At 34.2% G+C, this 23,771-nt stretch overlaps 3 protein-coding genes across 6 annotated transcripts; 2 read left to right on the forward strand and 1 right to left on the reverse strand.

The window, feature by feature from the left end:
• The first annotated feature begins 3,595 nt into the window (after nucleotides 1–3,595).
• Nucleotides 3,596–6,394, forward strand: LOC100796108 (receptor like protein kinase S.2). Its single transcript, XM_003532181.5, has one exon. The coding sequence runs from the start codon at nucleotides 3,647–3,649 to the stop codon at nucleotides 6,242–6,244; it is 2,598 nt and encodes an 865-aa protein (XP_003532229.2). The 5' UTR covers nucleotides 3,596–3,646; the 3' UTR covers nucleotides 6,245–6,394.
• A 133-nt stretch (nucleotides 6,395–6,527) lies between these two features.
• On the reverse strand, nucleotides 6,528–8,486 carry LOC100807795 (probable calcium-binding protein CML22). 3 transcript variants are annotated; one of them, XM_014779474.3, is made up of 5 exons: nucleotides 8,236–8,486; nucleotides 7,461–7,672; nucleotides 7,163–7,362; nucleotides 6,921–7,063; nucleotides 6,528–6,767 (listed from the first exon to the last, which is right to left on the reverse strand). In XM_014779474.3, the coding sequence occupies exons 2-5, from the start codon at nucleotides 7,642–7,644 to the stop codon at nucleotides 6,704–6,706; spliced, it is 591 nt and encodes a 196-aa protein (XP_014634960.1). In that variant the 5' UTR covers nucleotides 7,645–7,672; nucleotides 8,236–8,486; the 3' UTR covers nucleotides 6,528–6,703. The 3 variants fall into 3 exon arrangements, with proteins under 3 accessions (XP_014634960.1, XP_003530839.1, XP_014634959.1); XM_003530791.5 differs by having other exon boundaries at nucleotides 6,889–7,063; XM_014779473.3 differs by lacking the exon at nucleotides 8,236–8,486 and adding an exon at nucleotides 8,083–8,211 and having other exon boundaries at nucleotides 6,889–7,063.
• A 5,329-nt stretch (nucleotides 8,487–13,815) lies between these two features.
• On the forward strand, nucleotides 13,816–23,597 carry LOC100796636 (eukaryotic translation initiation factor 4G). 2 transcript variants are annotated; one of them, XM_006586137.4, is made up of 10 exons: nucleotides 13,816–14,075; nucleotides 14,204–14,469; nucleotides 14,751–14,890; nucleotides 15,094–15,243; nucleotides 15,410–15,477; nucleotides 15,586–15,642; nucleotides 15,928–17,316; nucleotides 17,413–20,438; nucleotides 22,658–22,852; nucleotides 22,962–23,597. In XM_006586137.4, the coding sequence occupies exons 2-10, from the start codon at nucleotides 14,309–14,311 to the stop codon at nucleotides 23,290–23,292; spliced, it is 5,517 nt and encodes a 1,838-aa protein (XP_006586200.1). In that variant the 5' UTR covers nucleotides 13,816–14,075; nucleotides 14,204–14,308; the 3' UTR covers nucleotides 23,293–23,597. The 2 variants fall into 2 exon arrangements, with proteins under 2 accessions (XP_006586200.1, XP_006586201.1); XM_006586138.4 differs by having other exon boundaries at nucleotides 15,413–15,477.
• Nucleotides 23,598–23,771: the final 174 nt, after the last annotated feature.

Below are 23,771 nucleotides of genomic sequence, written 5' to 3' on the forward strand. Positions count from 1 at the left end.
ATTCCCATTTATTTTCTTAAAATCTAATAGTACATTGAAATAAGTAACTAACTTTAACCATTAGAATTCAAGAAAATGAATAATGAAAATGATGAGTAATTTGATCCTTTCTCTATTTTATTAATTAATAAATTTAATTGTCTATGTTAATGGTAGATATCCTAAAAACATAAACAAAATTCTTTAGAGATTAAGACCTATCAAACTTTTTTCATAATTTATCATTTTTGGTGGTTTTGAAACCATAAAAAAATGCCAAAGGTGTTACATCGCCGATTATTTTTATCAATTTCTCTCTTATCATTTTTTTCCTCTCTATCTCTTTCCTTTTTCTATTCCCATCCAACTCAAAATGGAATGAATGAATATTAGTACTCAACTGTTCATTGGGTTATTTGATTCGAATATTTAGAGCCCGCGCTACAATTTGTGACAAAAATTTGAATTTGGACCTGGATACATGGATTGAATATTCATTTTCCTTCTGCATGCATATGATTGTCCTGAGCTTGTACTCTGATTGTGATTTGTGACTCTTATCAAATTAGTTGCATTACACCATCTATAGTGCATTTACTTTTTAGGGTATTTTGTTGATCCAATTTTCAAATTCCGTTGACATGTGCGTGGGGTTTTACTGATTCCCGGAGCTGCATGGCCTACTAAATTCAACGTAACAGTTAATTCATTGCTGTATTTAAGCTTTTGTCTTTAATACAATGCTGTCAGTAGTAAGACTCTATCGATATCAATGAATGAGCATATATAAGTTTCTGTCTCTATGCCCGGTACCTGCGGTTAAAATGGAATTTCCTTTTATAATTAAAAAAAAAACATTCGCGCATTACTATTAGTCTATTACTAAAAAACACCTAAAGTCAATGATGTATTAAAATGTGTCGATTGTTGAGTTAGAAATTGTGTGAAGTTCATATAATTCAAATTCAAAATTTGACATCGGTATACTTAAGAAAATAATGAATCCATCCTCGTATAATTGTTGCAATTGTCTACCCCTGTCTCTACATTTACGGGCAGTTAGACGAGCATTTTGACTACGTCCTTTATCTGTCCTATGTAAAATTCAATCCTGCAACCTTAAAGGCTTAAACCATAAATCCTAAAAGTCTTTTTGGTGGTCATAACAATATGAAATGATGATGGTGATAGTGATAACTGTAGTGATAATAATGATAATGATAAAAATTATAATAATAGTGATAATAGTAATTGTGGTGACAACAACAATAACAACATGAAGAAAGTGATGACAATGTCAATAATAATATAATTATGTCAATAATATGATGAGATGATGTCAATGATGAAAGTGGTAAGAGCAAAAAGAAAAAATAACTACTTTATCTTACTTTTTTTATTTATCTTATTTTCTAAACATGTCTCACCCTCAATTATGAAATAGTATTTTACTATAACAACAAGTAAAAATAATAGATAACAAAATCATATCCTATTGTTGCACCTTAAGATATAATAGTTATTTTATTCTATTATATCTTGATTACCAAACAAATTCAATCTTAGAACTCAAAGATAATACTTCTTTTTAATTTTTACAATATTTTAAGACTCATTTACTTTTTAGGCTTAATTGTATTTTATGACTAACAAATTAATTCGACGTATTTTGTCCCTAACTTTAAAAAAACTTGTGAATTTTTTTAAAAATTATATAAAAAAGCTTAACTTTTACACATTAGTTTATGCATAAGTTAATTTTAGTTTATAAATAAAACTTATTTTATTTTTGTCTTCTTATTTTCTTCTTCTAAAAATATTTCTAAATAATCTTACATATTATAATGACGAAGATAAATACAAAAAATAATATTATCATATAAATTATTGTGTATGTATCACATCTCAATTTTATCTAATTCAAAACCCATTTCTTCATGCTCTCATGGGTTTCCTTTTGCTTTCATATACCTCATTTGTGAGTTGCGCCAGTTTCTCCCTAAATGTGGCGAGGCAAGGGGAAAAGTTATATCCCTACCTAATACCTTTGTGGGGAAAATACCAATAAGTTGAGGATAAGGATATGTGGATGAGGTTTTTTATTTGATTTCGATTTCATCGTTGCCTCAGTCGCTATTGGGACAACCAATTGGACTTAAACATGTTCATATTTAATTGATAATGGAGCTATTATGTGAATTCAAAATGGTTTCATTTTCTTTATGCATGGTTTGCTGAGCTGTTAGCAATACACTTAGCGGGTAATGGTTCTTTATCAAATGAAATCACATCACATTCTTATCAAATGAATTTCACATGAACTAGCTAAACTCGAAGTTCAGCTAGTATCTTTCCCATTTTCTAATACGGGTTGATGTAGTTCTGTTGTGTTTTTGGCCCATTCTTTGAGGAATGTTTTTTCACTGATTAGCAGAGTTCACCTAAATTCAACCTAATAGTTGCACAATTTTGTCTGTTTTCATGAAATTGATACTATTAATAATGCACAACTTTTGTCTCCATGCCCGATACTTGTGCTGAAACAGAGATTTCTTTTATAAAAAAAATGCTTTTGCACGTTACTTAACTTACACACTTTAGTTGAAAATGATTTTTTTTATTCATTTAATGGACTTGTATTTATAGCGTGATTCAATCATATCGTGTCAATTAATTTTTTAAGAAAAGTAATGATAAAAAAGACTCCATAACTTTGGATTAGGATTATATAAAATTTGAGTTAATAGTGATAAAAAAGAACACAAATTGAACATCAATATAAGAAATCTCATTTATATATGGTAGTATAAATATAGATAAATTGAAAAGAGTTTAATTGTTTGACGGTGTAAATTGTTAATATGATTTTTAAATTATTTATCATAAAAGTCAATAAAATTATTAGGATAGTTTGTGATTGGATAACATCGAAAAAAATTTATATTATTAGTGTATATTTGTTTTTTCTCAATTGATAAACTCATAACTAAATCTTTTGTAAAAAAATTAAATCTTATTCGTTCTGAACTGAAATATAAAATAAAAATAAATAAATAAATCACACCATCATAAAAATTAGTTAACTTTGTTTAATTTTAATAGTTTCAATAAAAAAAGTTAATTCATTTTTTAAAATACTTTTTATATTAATTGCATAGAATAAAAATAAGAGTTAAAATAAAACTCTAAAATAAAAAATATTTTGAAAACACTATCATTATAGGAAAAAAAAAATAATTAAAACATTTTTTTTCTTCTTATAAGTATAAATTAATCACCTCTCTGTACAAGTAAAAGTCAAGAATGCATATGGGGACTTGACGGCTATTTAAATGAAGTTAAAAGGCATATCGGTCTTATCTTTTCCTTTCTTCTAGATGTGTCACGAAAAACATCCGACTTCATTGTTTCACATTAGTGTCAAGATATGAAACCACTTATTGAATTTTTTTTAGAAGATCAAATAACAAATCAAGATTTCGAATATAAAATAAATAAACATCTCTAAGAAACATTGACATGGCCTTTGGAGGTAGGTTCCAATTTCGAGTATAAAATTCAACATATTCAAACTAAACGCGTTGAAAAATATATCCCCCACCCCAACAACAACAATTAAATGTCATAATCAAATACCAAAGGATCTCTTCAATATCTTCAAATATTCATGTTCAAATACCTCCTTTTTTTTTTCTCTCACAAACCATTCACCAAAACCACAACCATGCATTTCAATCGCCTCTGCATAGTTTTACCACCAAATTCTGGTGAAATGGTAGTGCCACTTGAAAAGGGTGTCCTACAAGAAGAACCCTTTCAAACACCAAAGAAGCAACAAGTTGAGGCCAAGAAGCCTCATAGGGCTTGTGGTGGACAAGTTCTTGATTTGCTTCGTGATTCTTTTACCAAGTTATATGATTCAAGGTGGTGGAGAATTTGCCAACATGGAGAACACAAAGAGAAGAACAACTCTGGTGTGTTTTTTCATGACATGGATGGTGTGCAAGTTTCTGTCAACATTGGCAGGGACAACCCCAGAATTTTCAGCTATGCTGAGTTGTTCATAGGGTCCAATGGTTTCAGTGAAGACCAAGTTCTAGGGAGTGGAGGGTTTGGAAGAGTATACAAGGCTGTTTTGCCAAGTGATGGAACTGAGGTTGCTGTGAAGTGCTGTTTAGCAGAGAAAGGGAAGCAGTTTGAGAAGAGTTTTGCTGCTGAGTTAACAGCTGTGGCAGATCTTCGCCACAAGAATCTTGTGAGGCTGAGGGGTTGGTGTGTGAATGAGGATCAGTTGCATCTTGTTTATGACTACATGCCTAACCGAAGCCTCGACCGCGTACTATTTCGAAGGCATGAGAATTCGAAGGCTGAGCCTCTTCAATGGGGACAAAGAGGGAAGATTTTGAAAGGTTTGGCAGCAGCATTGTACTATCTCCATGAGCAGCTAGAGACTCAAATCATTCATAGGGATGTTAAGACCAGCAATGTGATGCTTGATTCGCATTACAATGCTCGGTTGGGCGATTTTGGCATGGCAAGGTGGCTAGAACATGAGCTTGAGTATGAGTACAAGTATAACAATAGGAAAACAATCGCAACCAAAAGTGGCCACTTCAGGTTGGGAGAAACATCAAGAATTGGTGGCACAATTGGGTATCTTCCACCTGAAAGCTTGCAGAAACCAAGCAATGCTACTTCCAAATCTGATGTCTTTAGCTTTGGGATTGTTGTGCTAGAGGTGGTGTCTGGAAGGAGAGCAATTGACCTAACACACCCTGATGAACAAATCATTTTGCTTGATTGGATTAGAAGGCTTTCTGATGAAGGGAAGCTTCTGGAAGCGGCTGATTCTCGGTTACTGGATGGATCATACAAGCTTTCAGAGATGCAGCATTTCATTCACATAGGCCTCCTATGCACACTCCATGACCCTCAATTGAGGCCAAGCATGAAATGGGTAGTGGAAGCACTTTCTGACATTTCTTTCAAATTACCATCACTCCCTTCTTTCCTCTCCCACCCTTTATACATCTCTCTGTCTTCTCCTTCTAATACTAATAATAGTCCTAGCAGCACAAGTGTCACTAGCTCCTCCACCACAGATAATGCTAGCAGCATAATCACCAACCATACTTCATCAAACTATGTCACAGCTGCAGGTGAAACTGTGTATGTCACTGCTGAGTACAAAAACAGTGAAATCATCTCTTCTAAGAGCATGAGCCACCACCAGCAACCATTTCCTGTGGTTGAAACTCCAAGGGAAATATCATTCAAGGAGATTGTTTCTGCTACAGATAACTTTTCTGATTCGAGAAGGGTGGCTGAGCTAGACTTTGGAACTGCTTACCATGGCATCCTTGATGACAAGTGCCATGTTTTGGTGAAACGCCTTGGGCTGAAAACGTGTCCTGCATTGCGTGATAGATTCTCCAACGAACTTCGGAATCTTGGAAGGCTTCGCCATAGGAATTTGGTTCAGCTTCGAGGATGGTGCACCGAGCAAGGAGAGATGCTTGTCTTATATGATTACTCAGCAAGTAGAATTCTCAGCCAACGGCTTCAGCATCATAGCAATGGAAGTAGAAGGGGGAGTTCTGTCCTCCAATGGCACCACAGGTATAACATAGTGAAAGCACTGGCCTCTGCAGTTCTCTATCTACATGAGGAATGGGATGAACAAGTGATCCACAGAAACATTACCTCTTCAGCTGTCATTCTTGAACCAGATATGAATCCAAGACTCACCTCTTTTGCTCTAGCCGAATTTTTGTCAAGGAATGAGAATGGTCATCATGTAGTCATTGATACTAAAAAGTCGGTTCGTGGGATATTTGGCTACATGGCACCGGAATATGTTGAATCAGGTGAAGCAACCACTGAGGCTGATGTTTATAGTTTTGGTGTGGTGGTGCTTGAAGTTGTTAGCGGACAGATGGCAGTGGATTTCAGGCAGCCAGAGGTGCTTTTGGTTAAGAAGGTTCATGAATTTGAGATGAGAAAAAGGCCATTGAAGGAATTAGCTGATATAAGACTCAATGGAGAGTACAATGACCAAGAATTGATGAGATTGGTAAGGTTAGGAATAGCTTGCACCAGATGTAACCCGCAGTTAAGACCAAGCATGAGACAAATTGTAAGCATCCTTGATGGCAATGACAAATTACTTATCCAGAATAACAAGGAGAGCAGAGAAGAATGGAGGGAAAGAAATGATTGTTCTTTGTCAATGATTAAGAGAATTCAAGCTCTAGGAATACAGTAAGAAGTTGTAAAAGACATTGAAGTTACCTAATGTGAACTGAAATTTTTGTAAAATAGAGAAAGCTCTATCTTCTTTCTGTTTCTCTGTTTTATCTATTTTGTCTGCTTGTTATCTATACTAGGTTGTATATAAAAGAAGCTTAATGTATCAGTGTATCTTTCTGCTGAAGCATGGCAAAAATTATGTTTTTCAATTCGTACTCATTTTTTTTAAAAAAAAAAATCAATTCCACAAGTGTATATATATCAATGTATCTTTCTGCTGAAGCATGGCAAAGATTATGTTTTTCTTTTCATACTTAATTTTCAATTCCACAAGTGTATAAACTTCTCAAACACAAACTTAAAAAATGAGAAAACTCAAGCTCACACACATTCAACACAATCTAACTTCAGGCACTCCTCTCTGTAGTATAACTTCTTCTCATGTATCTATTCATCATCACCAATTCCAACCCAATTAATGAAACCAAAGAGGAACTCTCTGAACGTGACCTGTCCATTCTTGTCCCAGTCCATTTCTTCTGCAATGAACACAATCAGAAAGGAAAGTCAAAAAGGTAACATACAGATGAGGATGGAGAAATGAAAGATGAAACAACAGATCTTGCTATAGAAGAAGCATTGAAGTGAGGTAAGTAGTACGAAATCGGTGTTTAGAGATACGCGCCGGTGACCTTTCCCTTGGATTAGTCTCATTCAGTGTCCTGACCATGTCCTTTTGGTTAAGCTTTCCATCACCATTTTGATCAAAAAATACAAAGACCTCAACTATGGTATTAAAAATTTCTCCAACCTGTGCTAACTCAGCTTTGGATGACTGAGAAAAGAAATATAATCATTATAGTGATTACAGACTTTAAGCAGATATATCAATTTCAAGATCAAGAAAGCATAACATTAAGTTTCTGATGAGTACAATATCAGAGGATGAAGGTTCTGCTAGGAGATGGATGAGGCATAGAAGAACTATAAACTCATTGAACTGTATGCCCTTGCTTCCATCAAGATCACAGTACTGAAAAAGATGCTCAATCTCTTGCTCTTTAAGATGAAGTTCAAGATGTTCTAAGAACTTTTTTAGTTCGTTGGGTTCTATAGATCCGTTAGAATCCTCATCTGTGAAAGATACAACATAAAGGATTTTACCTTTCTATCAAAAATTAAGAGCTGTGTTTTATAAAGATAAGAATGATTGGGTTGTTTTTTAAACTTACCATACTGTTCAAACATTCCTCTTAATGTTTTCAGTCTCTCCTTGAACATAGGGAACAGCATAACTACACTATCAACTGATTTCAATTTGCTTTGTCCAAATTTATATCTTCTCATTTCAGCTATTTTCCTTTCAAGCTTGTCATCCAAGCACATTTTCTTGCTTGAGATACCAATACATGACATTATTGCTCCCGTTTTGTTGGGCAAAAGACTTCAGAAGAAAGCAAAAGGTAAGATTAAGATTAGCATTCCTTGTAATGAGGGACAAGGAAACATAAAAAAGGAATTAATCATGTGTTAATTTTCCACCAGCCACGCAAAATATATTGTTTTACTCTTAAATTAAGCAAATTCCAGTAATGATCAAGGATCAAAATGAATAATTTCAATTTGAAAACTGTATAATACTAATCTAACAATAGGGTCTTTGATATTTTTCACTTGATAAACATCAGATCATCATGTACAATCCCACAAGATGACGTTGGCTACGTGAACCACACAACACTATTCTTCTCAACCAGAACAAATCAAATCTACGGCTAGGCAATGGAGAAGTCACATAAATGAATTATTATTATTTTCTATAAATCAACATCTATATGAATATACGATGTTCACCAGAAATTCTCAATTCGTAAAATCTTTCAAACCATTTGTCATATGATATTCTGATAAGTCACAAACTCCAAATGTTCTTCAATGCCCAACAAGATATGAAGTAGATTAAACAAGAAGAGAAAGGAATATGTATGACAAGCAAAAGAAACTTACTCCCCAATTTCCAGGTGCTTGGCTTGTGACAATCAAATAAACTAGTTTTGGGACAACCAAAGGGTCAGAAGTAACTAGTAAGTAATTTCTATATATGCAAATTTTGAAGACAAGAGAAGCACCTTGAAATTTATAGGTAAAGAAAAAGAAGAAAGCAGAAAAGGATAGTGTAGTGGATTCCAAATGGAAGATGCCATCTTTGCTTTGAGTGTTAGTCCTTTGAGTCCCTCTCTTTCTCTTCAAGTATCCAAATTCCAAAGGTGTAATTATCGAATATGTTTTGTTCACTATAAAAAACTGCAGATAATGCTTATTCACTATTTGTTTGATGGTGTTCCCAATAAACAAAACCCAAAAGAAAAGGACAGTTCAAAACAATGTTACTTGGAGTGGCCCTACATGTATATATTCCGTTTGTATCATCATTTAACTTATGGTTTTACCTTAAACGTTCTTTGGAAGCTTCCATTACTCCTTCCAAGATATGAAAATAGAACTTGACCTGGTAGCACCAGTTGTTCCTTATTTTCTCTTAGCACCAAAGATAGCAGATTTTACCATTCTGTTGATTAGTGAATAGTTTTATGTGACAAAATGTCTAACATTGCACTATTCTTTGTTGATATTCCCTTATAGATGATGGAATTTTCTTTGTGGAAAAGCTTCAATGAAAAGGGTAAAATATGGAGTCAATCTGTTCAACTTTCCAACTTTTGTAACTTCTGAAAACCATGGCACTAAGAGCACTTTGCAGCATTATGACTCAAACTGAATATAGTAATGAATTGGATATAAAGAACATCTCCAGTAGTGCATCTCGTTGGAGTTTTATAACTTCATGATTATTATGTGATCCCTACCATGATATATTACTTTTTTTTTTTTGTATATTATTTACCCAATTTAAACAATCATTTTTCCTAGTGCTGAAATAAATTTTAATGTGCCCTAATCATCACATTTTTTTAAACCGTTGTTGCTAATATGCAACTATGTTTCACTATGACACAAAAGGTTTTTTACAACGTCGGAACAACGGTGGTTGTACCAAAATCGATGTAGAAAATTTGTCGGTGACATTTTCATAAATAAGTGGACGCATTAACGATGATTTTAGGTAAAATCATCGTAAAACCATTCAATATAACGATGATTTTGGTGAAAACCATCATAGATTGGAGAAGAAGTTTAAACCGTCTTTGTATTGAATCCAAAAGCTAATTTTTCGAGTCCGGTTGCACTCAAGCCTTGCTCTTAGACCTCTGTTATTCTTGTCGTGGTGCTTTCATTGAGCTATTGATTGGGTTTCGACATAACTTCGTTCAACAACTTGACAACAGTGTTATGGGAATCCGTTCAACCATTACGAGATATCAATTGTCCTAGTTTTTGAGAGAACATGATGAATAGGTGTGGTGTCATCTTGAGGTTACTTCTAAAGTAAGACAACTTTAGTATATATTCTATCTTCTCATAGTTCCGTTTCTATTTAAATTTGGAAATATTGTGAGAGGATAGGCATTTCTATTTTTCTATCTGTTTTGGTCTTTTTCTGCTTGTTTATACTGCTTTATGTTTCTCAACTAGTTAAGTGGCGGGCCTTTGGCTAGTCATCGTAATACTTTTCTCATTTGATTTTCATTTATCTATTATTCATATTTTAGCGTCTTTTTTAATTAAAAAATGGGCATATGATGCATGCATAAAAAAAGAAATTTTTATTAAATAAACATGTTTATTTCATAAGTGCTTATAAGGTCTTTTATGTAATTTTGAAATAAAAAAACATCTTAAAAAGTAGACATTCTAAAATGGTTTTTGTTTCAATATTATTTAAACAAAAAGTCAAAGATTTTAAGATGATTTCTTAAAAAAAAATGATGTAAAAACTGACCTTCTAAGGTGATTTAAAAATCGTTGTGAAAAGTTAACACTTTTTACAATGGTAGTTTCAAAGATAGTTCAAAAGTGTCATGAAAAGTGTTAAATAATTGTCTTTCAAACGTTTTTTTGTAGTAATGGTTGGATAAAATTTTCAGTAAGTACTTATAAAAAAATAAAATAAAAATCAAATTTCTCCCATAAATTAAAATTGATTTTGCTTTCAACTTTTATAGAAGTTATATTTTCTAACTTTTCAATTAGTATTCCTGCTTATTTGTTAAAATAGCTTGAGCAACCCATTAGAGATTCTCTAAAATACTAAAAACACATAACCTTGCAAGGTTGTGGAGAAAATGGATGACAAATTATCTCCAACTAGGTTTTGCCAACCTTTTTCTATTGAAAAATCTAGTGGAGATGTGACCATAACCACCTCATGGTCATTTGATCATTTCAATTTAATGGATTAGCTATAGATTTATTAATCTTTTATCCACTGAGAGCCCGAGAATAGATAATTGAAGGTTTTTTTATTTAACTGCTCACATTTTTTAATATAATTGTTTTCATTTTGATTTTACTAGTTAAGATCTTGTTAATCCTAATCAACCAAATTGAAGATATTTTCACAAAGAATTTATGAGTAATAAGTCATTGTTGAGGTTTATCTGACTTAAGACTAAGAGATTCTATTACCTCATCCCTAGTTCTTGAAAAATCCCCTAAACTATCATTTAAAACATTCTCGAGTTCACCTCCAAATTAATTGAATACAAACTAACCCACATGCTTAACAATAAAAAAGACTAATCGGGTTCGAAAGTCATCTCCAACAATAATCACCTTCTTGTTGTCAATGGCGAATTTAAGACCCTAAGTTAGAGGAATAATTTATTTTAAAAAACAAAAAGTAATAAATATTATCAATGAAATGAATGAAAAATTAGAGGCATAGACTTTAAATATACAAAATTACGAAGGAATAAAATATACATATTGAAGATAATTATATGTAAATTTAAAAAAATGAGGAGTGTATATGCACCCTCTCAATTAAGTGTGGATCCACCACCGGCAATTATTCACCCTTTTTTATCTTGTGTTTTCATTTTTTTTTTCTGTGACAAAGGAACAAACGTATTTTTATTTGGAGGAAAAAGAATCTTCCTTAAAAAGTAAACACATTTTTTAGTAACCTTCTAAGTCGAGTGGACAAGTACAAAAATTCAATCTCAATCGTAAGTGGCGCGTGCACGAGCACTTGGCAGTGGAACAACAAATACCGTGAATGAAGTATGCGTTAAGTAAGTGACGAAAAGTCGAAAACACAGTATGCGGTGAAATGCCACACACACCATACGAACCAATATTTGGCAAAATGCAGAGTGTGACACATAAGCAAAACCAACAAACAACTAATTAATTTAATAGAATTAAGATAATGATAAGGTTAGCCATTTTTGTATTTGAATTATTTACTGATATTCCCTGTTGATTATTTTTAATTATTCCTAAATCATTTAACTAAAAAATACTTTTAAATGCTTGATTGTATTAATTTAAAAATCATAAATACTAATAGTTGGGCAAATTAGTGAAAATAGTGAGTTTATTTGAACTATATTATAAAAAATAATTCGAATCTTAACTAAAATGACACCCTCTTCATATTAGATCGGATCTTATAGTTCATTTGAAGCAAGCCTTTTTCTGTCAAGCAAACAAAATTCAATTACAAGGAATTAGATAAAACTAATTATAGGACTGGTTTTAAAACACCAATATTGACATTAATTTTGTGGCGTTACCTAGTTATGTGATTTTCTATGGGACACTCATTGAATTTCATCTCAAAATCATTTTTTTATTGCAAAAGATACTTCAAATCACTTTTATTATAATCGTGTTTAAAATATGACTAATAATTAATTATTAAAATTTTAACCAAATAACTACAACTAAGACAATGATTAGGTTTGGCCAGATTAAATAAATGTATGATAAAATAGTTAAAAATTTCATAAATAGTTAGGATGTATGGATTTCGTTAAAATATATTTTTATATAGTAAATTAGAATATATAATTTAGAATTTCAATTAGATAAGAATAATGCTACTAACACATTTTTAATACACTCTCTGTTGTCAAATTAAATTTATTAAAAAATACTAAAAATTTACAGATCTAAATTTTTATTATTGAGTACTCTCCATTCCAAATAATAACCTTTTAAGATTACATACACCAATTAAAAAATATTTAATTGATACAAATTTTCACAAAAAAAATTAATTGATACAAATTTAGACAAAAATACGTCAACTTTTAAACTAATATTATCATAATTATCCTACTGTCCATCAATAACTAATATATTTTATGGCTTTGGTAAAATTAGCTAAAATGTTAGTTGAAAATTGAAAAATTAGTTTATTAAATTAAAAGTGTTTAGTAAAATAAACGGTTAAAATAACTGAAAAATATAAAATAATAAAAAAAATAGTTTTAGGATTTATTTAAAAAAGGTAACATGAAAATAATAAATATATCGATGATAAAAATAAAAAAAATATAAAAAATTAGAAGTTAGTATTTTAAAAAACGTTATTTCAAGTATGGTTAAAAAAATACAAAAAATGATTGAGAAACTATTAAATAAAGCTTATTTATTAAACAATTAAATGAACTTTTTGATTAATAAAAAAATTAAAAATTAACTGAAATATTTTTTTTAGACCATATCCACTATTTTTTTTATGGTTGATGTCTCTTTCCAATCCAAATATTTATTTATTTCTTAGTCATACAGTGGTGTATTGTTGGAAACAATAACTTATAAAAAATACTATTATTTTGAAAGAAAAAAATACTAAAAAGATTATTATTTTGAATTACAGGGAGTATTACTTATAGTTTTATTGTTCATTTTTTAAAACTAATAATCAACTGCATTAAGATGAGGGTATTAGAAAGTATGTTATTAGTATTTTTCTCTTCTATAATTTAGATGTGTATTTATCCACAATTCTCACAACTTAAAAGTTTTTCTTAATAATATTTTTTTTACAGCATAATAATCTTAAACAACCATTCTTTATCATTTTATGTGTATTTAATTTTCGTAATCGTATATCCCTTGCAATTTATTATTTTTATTAAAATAATTGTATATTACAATTTAAATTATTTATTGTAAAATAAAAATATAATTTATATAATATAAATATTTTTATTATGAATTATATTTATAATGTAATTTATATCTGGAACAATATTTATTTAATAGAAATTTTAATTACATATATTTAAATATTTATTTTTTACAATAGGAAAATAAATATACTTATATAGGAATTATATATAAGGCGTTTGTTTCACAAAATATTTTTTCATTCTTAAAAATATAATAGGAGAATATCGTATTTAAAAAAAATATTTAGTTACATTTTAATATTGTTGAAAATATTTTTTAACATCATTAAAAAATAGTGGTATTTTAGGAAGTAATTCCCTTTATTCCCATGTGGATATCTCATTTGATCCCTCTCTATGGAAATAAAAGTGTAAAAAAATATGATAAAAATGAAAGTGATTATATTTGAAAATGGTGAATGAAGAAAGGAATTAGAAGAAGAGACTAGGGAGAGAGGATATCTAGTGTGTTTGTTACAAGGTAAAAATATTCTTTGAAAGTTTCTTTACTAAAGTTATAGACCTTAAACTCAGCACTGTAGAAGTGTTGATGATCTCCTAAAAAACCTACCCTTTCTTTTTTTTGTTACCACGCTCGCTCTCTCTCTCTTCCCAAATAACCCTTTTTTTTTCTTTCCCCTTCTATCCCTTCTTCTTCGCGGATACACACACGCACACCCCACTGCGAAGCACCAACCACCGAACAACAACAACAACAACAGAAAAAAATAGAAAAAGAAACCCTAATTGCACACTCTTCTGGTGAGTACCTCACTCTCCTTTTCTTTCTCTTACCCAACTAACTCCACTTTTGTAATTGTTGTTGTTCCTCGTACGGGGTTGGTTTTGTTACGCGCGATGATGACGTGGATCTGCTTGTTTCGTTGCAGGGGAGATTGAGGAAGAAAATTTCAATTTTTTTCCTCTTTTATTTGGTGTTTCTTTTTTGTTGTTTCAAGAAAACTTTGATTTTGAGGAATTAAGGGTTGGGATTTATGTCCTTCAATCAATCAAAGTCCGATAAGAGCGACGCTGTGTACCGAAAATCCGGGCGACCCGGCAGCTTCAATCAGCAGCGCGGTCCCTCCGGCGGTGCGTACGGCAAGGGCGGCGGTGGCGGCGCCGGGCCTTCTCCGTCGCTCTCCTCTAACCGGAGGTTAGTTTTTTAGGGTTTGCAATTTCATCTTTTTCTTCCTTTTTTCTCTCCTTTTTTTTCATTATCGTTGAACTATTGCGTGTTTTTATGAATAATGGGAATACGGGATTGTGATTTTTATTTGACCTTTTTTTTTCTTATGTGGTAATTGGATTGTGTTGTTTTCAGTGTGGGGGCTGTGGATTTTGAAACTGGGTTTGTTTCGTGGTGACCTAGGGTTTATATGATTTGCGTTTGTTTCTTTAGCGATTCTTATTGATTCTTATTGTTGCTTGTGTTAGTTTTAACAAGAAGTCTAATAATAATGCACAAGGTGGGCAATCTAGGGTAAACCCTACTCCGGTGAATTCGACTGAGTCTAATAGTACTTATGCAGCCCGGACTGTACCAAACGGTTCCCATGTACAGCCACATATTCATGGTAAGCTTGATGAAGAAGATATATGTGTTTTTAAAAATTGGTTTTTGAGTGCATGGTTATGTTGTTGAGTGGAATTGTTTGCATTCCATTTTGCTGGAAAAAACATGCAGATTTTATCTATGTGTTTGAGACTTTAAGTGTTTTTGGTAAAATGTGATAGTCTTTCATGGACACCATTCACCTATTTACGTTGTACAATATAGGAGGATCTGATGCACCGATTACAAATGCAACTGCCAAGCCATCTGAATCGTTGGCTGCACAGAGGAGCACCAGAACTGTTCCAAAAGCTCCTACTTCTCAACCTCCCGCCATGAGTTCTTATCCAGCAGCTCCTACAACCCCAGCTAAGGGTATGTCACTCTTCTAGGTTTTTAATGCTGTCCATAAAGTTCAGAATAAGTTCTATGATTTCTGAAGTGTAGTTTGAGGTCATAGTTAAGAGACATGTTATGAAATAACTTTTTATCCATTACATCTGACCTGTGAGAGTGATCTGTATGTTGTTTTATGCCCCAGCAGATGCATCTAAGGCATTCCCTTTCCAATTTGGATCTATTAGTCCTGGCTTTATGAATGGGATGGCAGTAAGTTTCATATCTGCTAATTTCCTACTGTCCACCTGAAGTTATTTTTAGTGCATTACATAATGCCTGGAATTATGGGGGTTAATCATGTTCTGTTATTACTTGCAGATTCCTGCTCGCACAAGCTCAGCTCCTCCTAATATAGATGAGCAGAGGCGTGAGCAAGTATGCAGTTTATTCTCTGCTCCTTCCCTCTCCTTGTTATATGTATAACAATATAGATATAAATTTACGGCCTAATACTTTAGAAGGAAAGGGGTGTAATTGGTGATCACTGATTTCAACTCCTCTATTGTCTTGGAAAGTTCATTAGGATTTCTTTTGCAAAATATAGAATCTGACAATGGGCCATGGGGTGCTTCTATGTTTTTGTACTCAGTCTATTGAAGTTGTCTTCTTCGCTTGTTTACATACTAATTCCAGTATTTGTTTGGTGCCTAATTTCAACAGGCTCGACATGATTCTTTTAGACCCGCACCCTCAATGCCAACACCTCCAGTTCCAAAGCAGCAGGCAGTGAAGAAGGATACAAGTGTTGCTGACCAATCTAACACTGGGGAGACTTATACTGGGACTAGGGCCAAAAAGGATACTCAAGTGTCACCATTACCCCCAGCAAGCCAGATGCAGAAGCCTTCTGTCATTTCTTTATCTGGAATGTCAATGCCAATGCCATATCACCAGTCACAGGCATCTGTACACTTTGGTGGTCCTAATCCACAGATTCAGTCTCAAGGTATGTCATCGGCACCTCTTCAGATGCCATTACCAATGCCTTTACCGATTGGAAGTGCTGCACAAGTGCAACAACAGGTTTTTGTTCCAGGCCTTCAACCTCATCCTATCCATCCTCAGGGAATCATGCATCAGGGCCAAAGCATGGGTTTCAATCCTCAAATTGGCCCTCAGTTGCCCCATCAGTTAGGCAACATGGGTATTGGAATTAGCCCACAATATCCACCACAGCAAGGAGGAAAATTTGCTGCTCCTCGTAAAACTACTCCTGTCAAGATAACTCACCCTGAGACACATGAAGAGCTAAGACTTGATAAAAGGACAGATGCATATTCAGATGGTGGGTCATCTGGTGCAAGGCCTCATTCTGGCATGCCTTCTCAATCTCAGCCTGCCCAGCAATTCGCAGCTTCCCATCCCATTAATTATTATCCATCCAGTTCCTACAGTACCAATCCTCTCTTTTATCCAACTCCCAGTTCTCTTCCATTAACAAGTAGCCAGATAACTCCTAACTCTCAGCCACCCAGATTTAATTATGCAGTGAACCATGGCCCGCAAAATGTTAGTTTTGTAAATTCATCATCTCATAGTTCCCTGCCTGTTAATAAAGCTGGCACTTCTATTCCTGGCAATGCTGAACCGCCTAATCCAGAATTTTCCTGGGATGTGCATAATACATTCTTGTCAGCTCCTTCAGGAGTAACTTCTGTGTCTATTAAGCCAAGTGGTGGATCTGGTGTTGTGGACTCATCATTTTCCAATTCCAGTAATCAAAAGAGTGGATCTCCTAGTTCTTCATTGACATCTGGTGATGCTTTCTCTTCTGTGCCACTAAAAGGGTCTGAAACAACTGAAATCTCTTCACAACAGTCTAAGGTGTCCAGTGATTCATCAGCTTTGAACTCATTGCCAAATCTGTCTGCTGCATGTACTGTGAAGCCTACATCAGCTTCCTTGTTACTTCCTACATCTGCTGTGAGTGAAGAGTCTGTTTCAGTTCTGCCTAATAATGAGGGCAGAAAGAAGGAATCTCTTAGTAGGTCAAATTCTTTGAAGGATAACCAGAAGAAAATACACAAGAAAGGCCAATCACAGCATCAGGTACGTTCGTCAATATTTGTTAAACCTTCTTTTTCCAAATTTGATTTTGGCTTGCTTCAATTACTGTGAAAATTCTGTTACTATTTTTTCTCACAGGTTGCTGTGCAATCTCCTTCTGTGGCTAATGTGCCTTCCCAAGCTGTTGATGGTGATATCCCTGTTGGTGAAGTTTCTGAAACTGTAGGAACTAAAACAAACCATTCTGCGGCAGTTACCAGTGAAGATCTCTCCGCTGCAGCTTCAGACATGTTATCAGCTACCAGTGAGAGCATAACTTCTGCTGTTGAAACAAAAACTAATGATTCTACACAAGTTTCTGCATGTGCTTCAGCTGAAGGACCCGTTACACAAGTGGCGGATAATTTGAACAATCATAAGAATGCTGAGATAGATGAATTGTTACAACAGGATAAACCGTTACAGCCAGATATTTTGGAAATGGTTCGTAAAACAGAAAATTTGTCTCTTCAAGGAAGTAAACAAAGTGTTAGTGATGGTGGAACAGAATTAAAACAACCCAAGCAAGGTGCTGCAAAGTTAAGCACTGAGGTTGTAACCTTGAGGACCGTGCAGCAAGGGCAAGGGCAGGACGAGTCTACCAGTTGTAGTGCAGAATGTGACAGGACGGCTGATGATAAGGGCATATCTATCTCTACCACTTTGGATTCCAAAGATGTTTGTTTGAATAGAAATGATAGTGTAGTTAGTAATGAAGCTGTTTCTTCAAATTCTGGCACATCAGATCAGCAGTCTGCTGATCTCCTAGAAACAACTTCAAAACAGTGCAAGGATGATAGTGCAGAGAATGCTGGCAGTGGTTCAGTGTCTCTTCCAGCATCAGGTACCAAGGACAAACCAATTTCAGAGTCTAGTAAGGTGAAACCTACATCAAAGGGGAAAAAGAAACGAAAAGAGATTCTTCAGAAGGCCGATGCTGCCGGGTCAACATCTGATCTTTATAATGCATACAAGGGACCTGAAGAAAAGAAAGAAACTGTTTTAAGTTCAGAGAAAACAGAAAGTGGTTCCACTTCTGAAAATTTAGAGCAGTTGCCAACTGATACTGCTCAGCCAGATGCTGTAGCTGAGCAATCTAAGCAGAGTAAAGCTGAACTTGATGATTGGGAGGATGCTGCTGACATGTCTACACCAAAACTAGAAGTTTCTGATGAAACCGGACAGGTTAGTGATGGAAGTGCAATTACTGCCAAAAAGTACTCTCGAGATTTCCTTTTGAAATTTGCAGAGCAGTGCACTGATCTTCCTGGAGGGTTTGAAATCACGGCAGACATAGCTGAGGCTTTGATGGGTGCTAATGTTAGTTCTCATGTTATTGAACATTCTTCTACTGGAAGAATTATTGATAGGTCAGGTGGGATGTCTCGTCGTGGGAGTGGTGTTATTGAGGAAGACAAATGGAATAAAGTTTCTAATGCATTTCATTCCGGTATGCGATTGGATGGTGTTGGAGGTAATGCAGGATTTCGACCTGGCCAAGGAGGCAATTTTGGTGTTTTAAGGAATCCACGCACACAGACACCTCTGCAGTATGCTGGTGGGATTCTTTCTGGTCCAATGCAATCCATGGTAAATCAGGGAGGAATGCAAAGAAATAGCCCTGATGGAGAAAGGTGGCAGCGCACTAATAGCTTCCAGCAGAGGGGTTTAATTCCATCTCCGTCTACTCCTCAAACTCCTTTACAGATGATGCACAAAGCTGAAAAGAAATATGAGGTGGGTAAAGTGACAGATGAGGAACAGGCAAAGCAGAGGCAATTGAAGGGTATATTAAACAAGTTAACTCCTCAGAATTTTGAGAAGCTTTTTGATCAGGTTAGAGCAGTTAATATTGACAATGTGGTCACTCTCAATGGTGTCATCTCGCAAATCTTTGAGAAGGCCTTGATGGAACCTACCTTCTGTGAAATGTATGCCAATTTCTGTTTTCATCTGGCAGCTGTGTTACCTGATCTCAGTCAAGACAATGAAAAGATAACTTTCAAGAGATTATTGTTAAACAAGTGCCAGGAAGAATTTGAGAGGGGGGAAAGAGAGCAAGAAGAAGCTAATAAGGCTGATGAGGGTGAGGTCAAGCTGTCTAATGAGGAAAGAGAAGAGAAACGAACCAAGGCAAGAAGACGTATGTTGGGGAATATCAGATTGATTGGAGAACTATATAAGAAGAAAATGTTGACAGAAAGGATAATGCATGAATGCATCAAGAAGTTATTGGGTCAGTATCAGGATCCGGATGAAGAAGATATTGAAGCTTTGTGCAAGCTGATGAGTACTATTGGGGAGATGATTGACCATCCCAAAGCCAAGGAACATATGGATGCATATTTTGAAATGATGAGATCATTATCAAACAACATGAATTTATCTTCTAGGTTGAGGTTCATGTTGAAGGATGTCATTGATTTGAGAAAGAATAAATGGCAACAAAGAAGAAAGGTTGAAGGTCCGAAGAAGATTGAGGAGGTGCACAGAGATGCTTCTCAAGAGAGGCTGGCCCAAGCTAGTAGGCTGGGTCGTGGTCCAGGCAACAATCCACCTCGAAGAATCCCTATGGATTTTGGTCCAAGAGGATCATCAATGTTATCTCCTAATGCTCAGATGGGTGGACTGCGTGGATTGCCTACTCAAGTTCGCGGGTATGGTTCTCAGGATGCTCGCATGGAAGACAGGCAAACTTATGAGGCTAGGACATTGTCAGTTCCCTTGCCTCAAAGACCTTTGGGTGATGAATCAATAACCTTGGGACCAATGGGTGGCCTTGCCAGAGGAATGTCCATTAGAGGTCCACCTGCAGTTTCAAGTTCAACTGGTCTTAATAATGGTTATAATAATTTGTCAGAGCGCACTTCATACAGCTCTAGGGAGGACCCTGCATCAAGATATACTCCAGATAGATTTGCTGGTTCGACTGCTTACGATCAATCTATTGTTCAAGATCGTAATATGAATTATGGTAACAGGGACTTGAGAAATGCAAATAGGATTCTTGATAAACCTGTTGTAACTTCACCTCCTGCCCGAACACAAGGGACAGCAGCCTCCCAGAGTATTTCTCCAGAGCGACTGCAGGACATGTCCATGGCAGCAATCAGAGAATACTATAGGTACTGCTTTCTATTCATGATGATTTTATCCCCTTTGTTTCAAGTTGTTAGGCCAATTGCACTTTTTCTTTGTGAAAAATGATTTATAGTTTCTTATGCATCCAATTTTTTTTATAAAAAATTATAACCTCCAAATTTACTGAATTTCTTCAAATTCTTTATTGGCAAATTCTTTGTTTGTTTTCACTTGAAAACACCATGTTTCACCAAGACATTATTACTGAGGTAAAGGATTTTATTCTCTTGGTTCATATTGTGTCTTGTATTGTTCTGTTTCAGTAAACGTATTGCTTTCAAAGCATATTACAATACTGATCCTATAGGGGTTAGAATTGTGATATTTATATTATTTGTAAACAATGAAATGATATGCTGGAGTTCAATGTACAGGATACTGTGGGTTCTGGCATTAGTAAATGTGAAGGAAATATGCATATAGTACGGATGTGATGTATACACCCATTTTTAATAGCTATATAAACATAAACATAAAATTACAAGTGGATGAGTATGAGTTGGGTATAAATTAACATTTGAAGTTAATATTGGAAGTAATGTATTCTAGTTGAGAAAAAGAGGGCCTAACATGGATAAGAGGTAATCTTGTTTGTTGAATGTTGTGTCATCTTATTTTCTTCATTTAGATCTGTCATAGTTGATTTAGCTGCTTATTTTCTTCCTCAAGCTCGAGTTCCTCAAAGCTGTCTTTCCTGTATAGATTAGGGTGTTTTTGTTTGGACTCTTGCTAGGCCTATGGGTGTGTGGGATGTGTTGCTTATGAATTTTCTATCATACCGTTTCACTCAACTCTTACTTTTATGATTGTATGTGATTACTTTTTAATGGTTGCAGACATGCAGTACGCGTTTAACTAGCTTCTGTTTACTGTTTTACACAAATGTTCTGATTATTTGATTTGTTTCCCATTGTTTGGCCTTATTATTTTTATTATAAAACCCTATAATTTGATTAAAAAAATGGCATGTGAAGATGTTAACAACCCTTCATTACTATTTTAATCCACATGGTTCAAAGTGATGACCAAACCATGGGGTTTATTTTTCATTCCTAAAACGAAATAATTTCTTTATGGTTTTGAACCATGGCTTTTATGATTGTACATGATTACTTTTTTATGGCTGCAGACTTGCAGTGTGTTAAACTGGCTTCTGTTTCCTGTTTTAGGAAAATTTCTGATTATTTTATTTATTTCTCACTGTTTGTCCTGGTTATTTTTTCCAACCCTATGATTTGATAAAAAATGGCATGTTAAGATCTTAACATCATTTCATTACCTTTTTATCCACATGGTGCAAAGTGATGGCCGAACCATGGGATTCATTTTTGTTTCTCCCTGCTGTTAGTTCTATTCCGTTGAGGATTCATACGGGGTATTTGTTGCTATTGCTTCAATCACTTTAAATTGTTATTTTGCTGCAACATCCGGTAAATGTTGAAAATGTTTCATAATATAGTTATTAGAATTTTATTGAAATTGTTATTCAAACCATGGGATTTAATGTTTAAGCTTGTAAGCATAGGTATTGGAATCTTACGATTCACAATTTGAATCCTATGATTCCACCATCTATAGATCCGTATCACAAGCTGAATTTCAAATGCTGTATATTACAATACATGAATGAGTCTGTGCGATTTTGTGTCATCGATATGAATCACATGATTCAGTGATCCGTTGTTTTTTCTTCTTTTTTTACTTAACCCAATTCTCATAAAAAAGTTGTTAAATGAAAAGAAATTGATGGATCATTTCTGAATTTATCCTATTTGATTATTCACTACTTTATTTATCCCCCACTTGTTCAATTTCAATGCTTGCACTCTATTTGGCTATTCCATTAGTCTAAAATAAAGGCTTAGATATAACTACTAATAATTTGATTTTATAGAACTTATGGTTAATTTATTTTATTTATTTCTATTTAAATTATTACATTGAATTGAACACTAAATATCATTTATATGATATATTTGAAGTAATTTTTAATTGTTGAGTCTTACGATTCAATACAAATTATGATTCATGATTAAAAAATTAGCTTGGCAATTCACGATTTGAATCTCTATTTGATAACCTTGCTTTTTACGTTGTCACAAAGAAAGTTGATTTCTAATTTTTGTAGTGTTGCGGTGATGGTATTTTTTCAAGTTATTTTGTCTTGTTGCATATTCTTCTGACAGTTGATTATTCAATCCAGTGCTAGAGATGTGAATGAAGTTGTTCTATGCATCAAAGATCTGAACTCCCCAGGCTTTCATCCTTCCATGGTTTCTCTCTGGGTCACAGACTCATTTGAGAGAAAGGACAACGAGAGAGATCTTTTGGCCCAGCTGCTTGTCAAGGTTGTGAAATCTCAGGATGGACCCTTGGGTCAAGCCCAGCTCATCAAAGGGTGAGATTTATTTGATAGTATGATGACTAATTGTAAGAATCTATCATTCCGAAAATAAAAAAATAAATTGTTCACTCATCCCTTTTTTTTCTTCTTATATCTTGGCTAGGTTTGAATCTGTTCTCAGTACTTTGGAAGATGCGGTTAACGATGCCCCCAAAGCACCAGAGTTTCTTGGCCGTGTTTTTGCCAAAGCTATAACAGAGCATGTAGTCTCTTTGAAAGAGATTGGGCGGTTAATACATGAGGGTGGAGAGGAACCGGGGAGCCTCTTAGAAGCTGGACTTGCAGCTGATGTTCTTGGAAGCACATTGGAGGTAATAAAAATGGAAAAGGGTGATGCTGTTTTGAGTGAGATCTGCACGAGCTCCAACTTGCGGTTGGAGACCTTCCGGCCACCCGAACCTCTTAAATCAAGGAAGTTAGAGAAATTTATTTAGGGGTAGAGATGCTCATAGAGGAATATATTTATTCATGTCTAGTGCTACTAATAGGGGATACTCAAATTTGCAGAAATGGTTTTCTCCATGGGGGAGTGGGTGGGGGAGATTTTTATGTTCGGATTTCTGTCTAAAAGATTATTTCTGCCATATCTTCACTGCAATTATAAAAGGTTCAGTTAAGCGTCTGAAAATTTTAGGCTGAGTTATATATCATGTCTGTCATGAGGGTTTACTTTTTCAGCAGTCTTGTATCATTCAAAGTTCAAACTGTCCATGAAAATATACTGGCATATTGATCTGCATCATGTCAATGTGTATAGGGACATGCAATCAAGCATAACGCCACATACTAAATTGTTTTAAAATATACTAGCTGACGATGCTTTTTTCTTCTTCTTAGTGTTCACTAGTTTTCGGTAAAGGGATATGTATGAGTATGTTCTGTTAAACAAATTAGAAAAATGGTTTTGTTTACT

Source organism: Glycine max, chromosome 8 (assembly GCF_000004515.6).
Source record: "Glycine max cultivar Williams 82 chromosome 8, Glycine_max_v4.0, whole genome shotgun sequence".
Taxonomy (NCBI): Eukaryota; Viridiplantae; Streptophyta; class Magnoliopsida; order Fabales; family Fabaceae; genus Glycine; species Glycine max.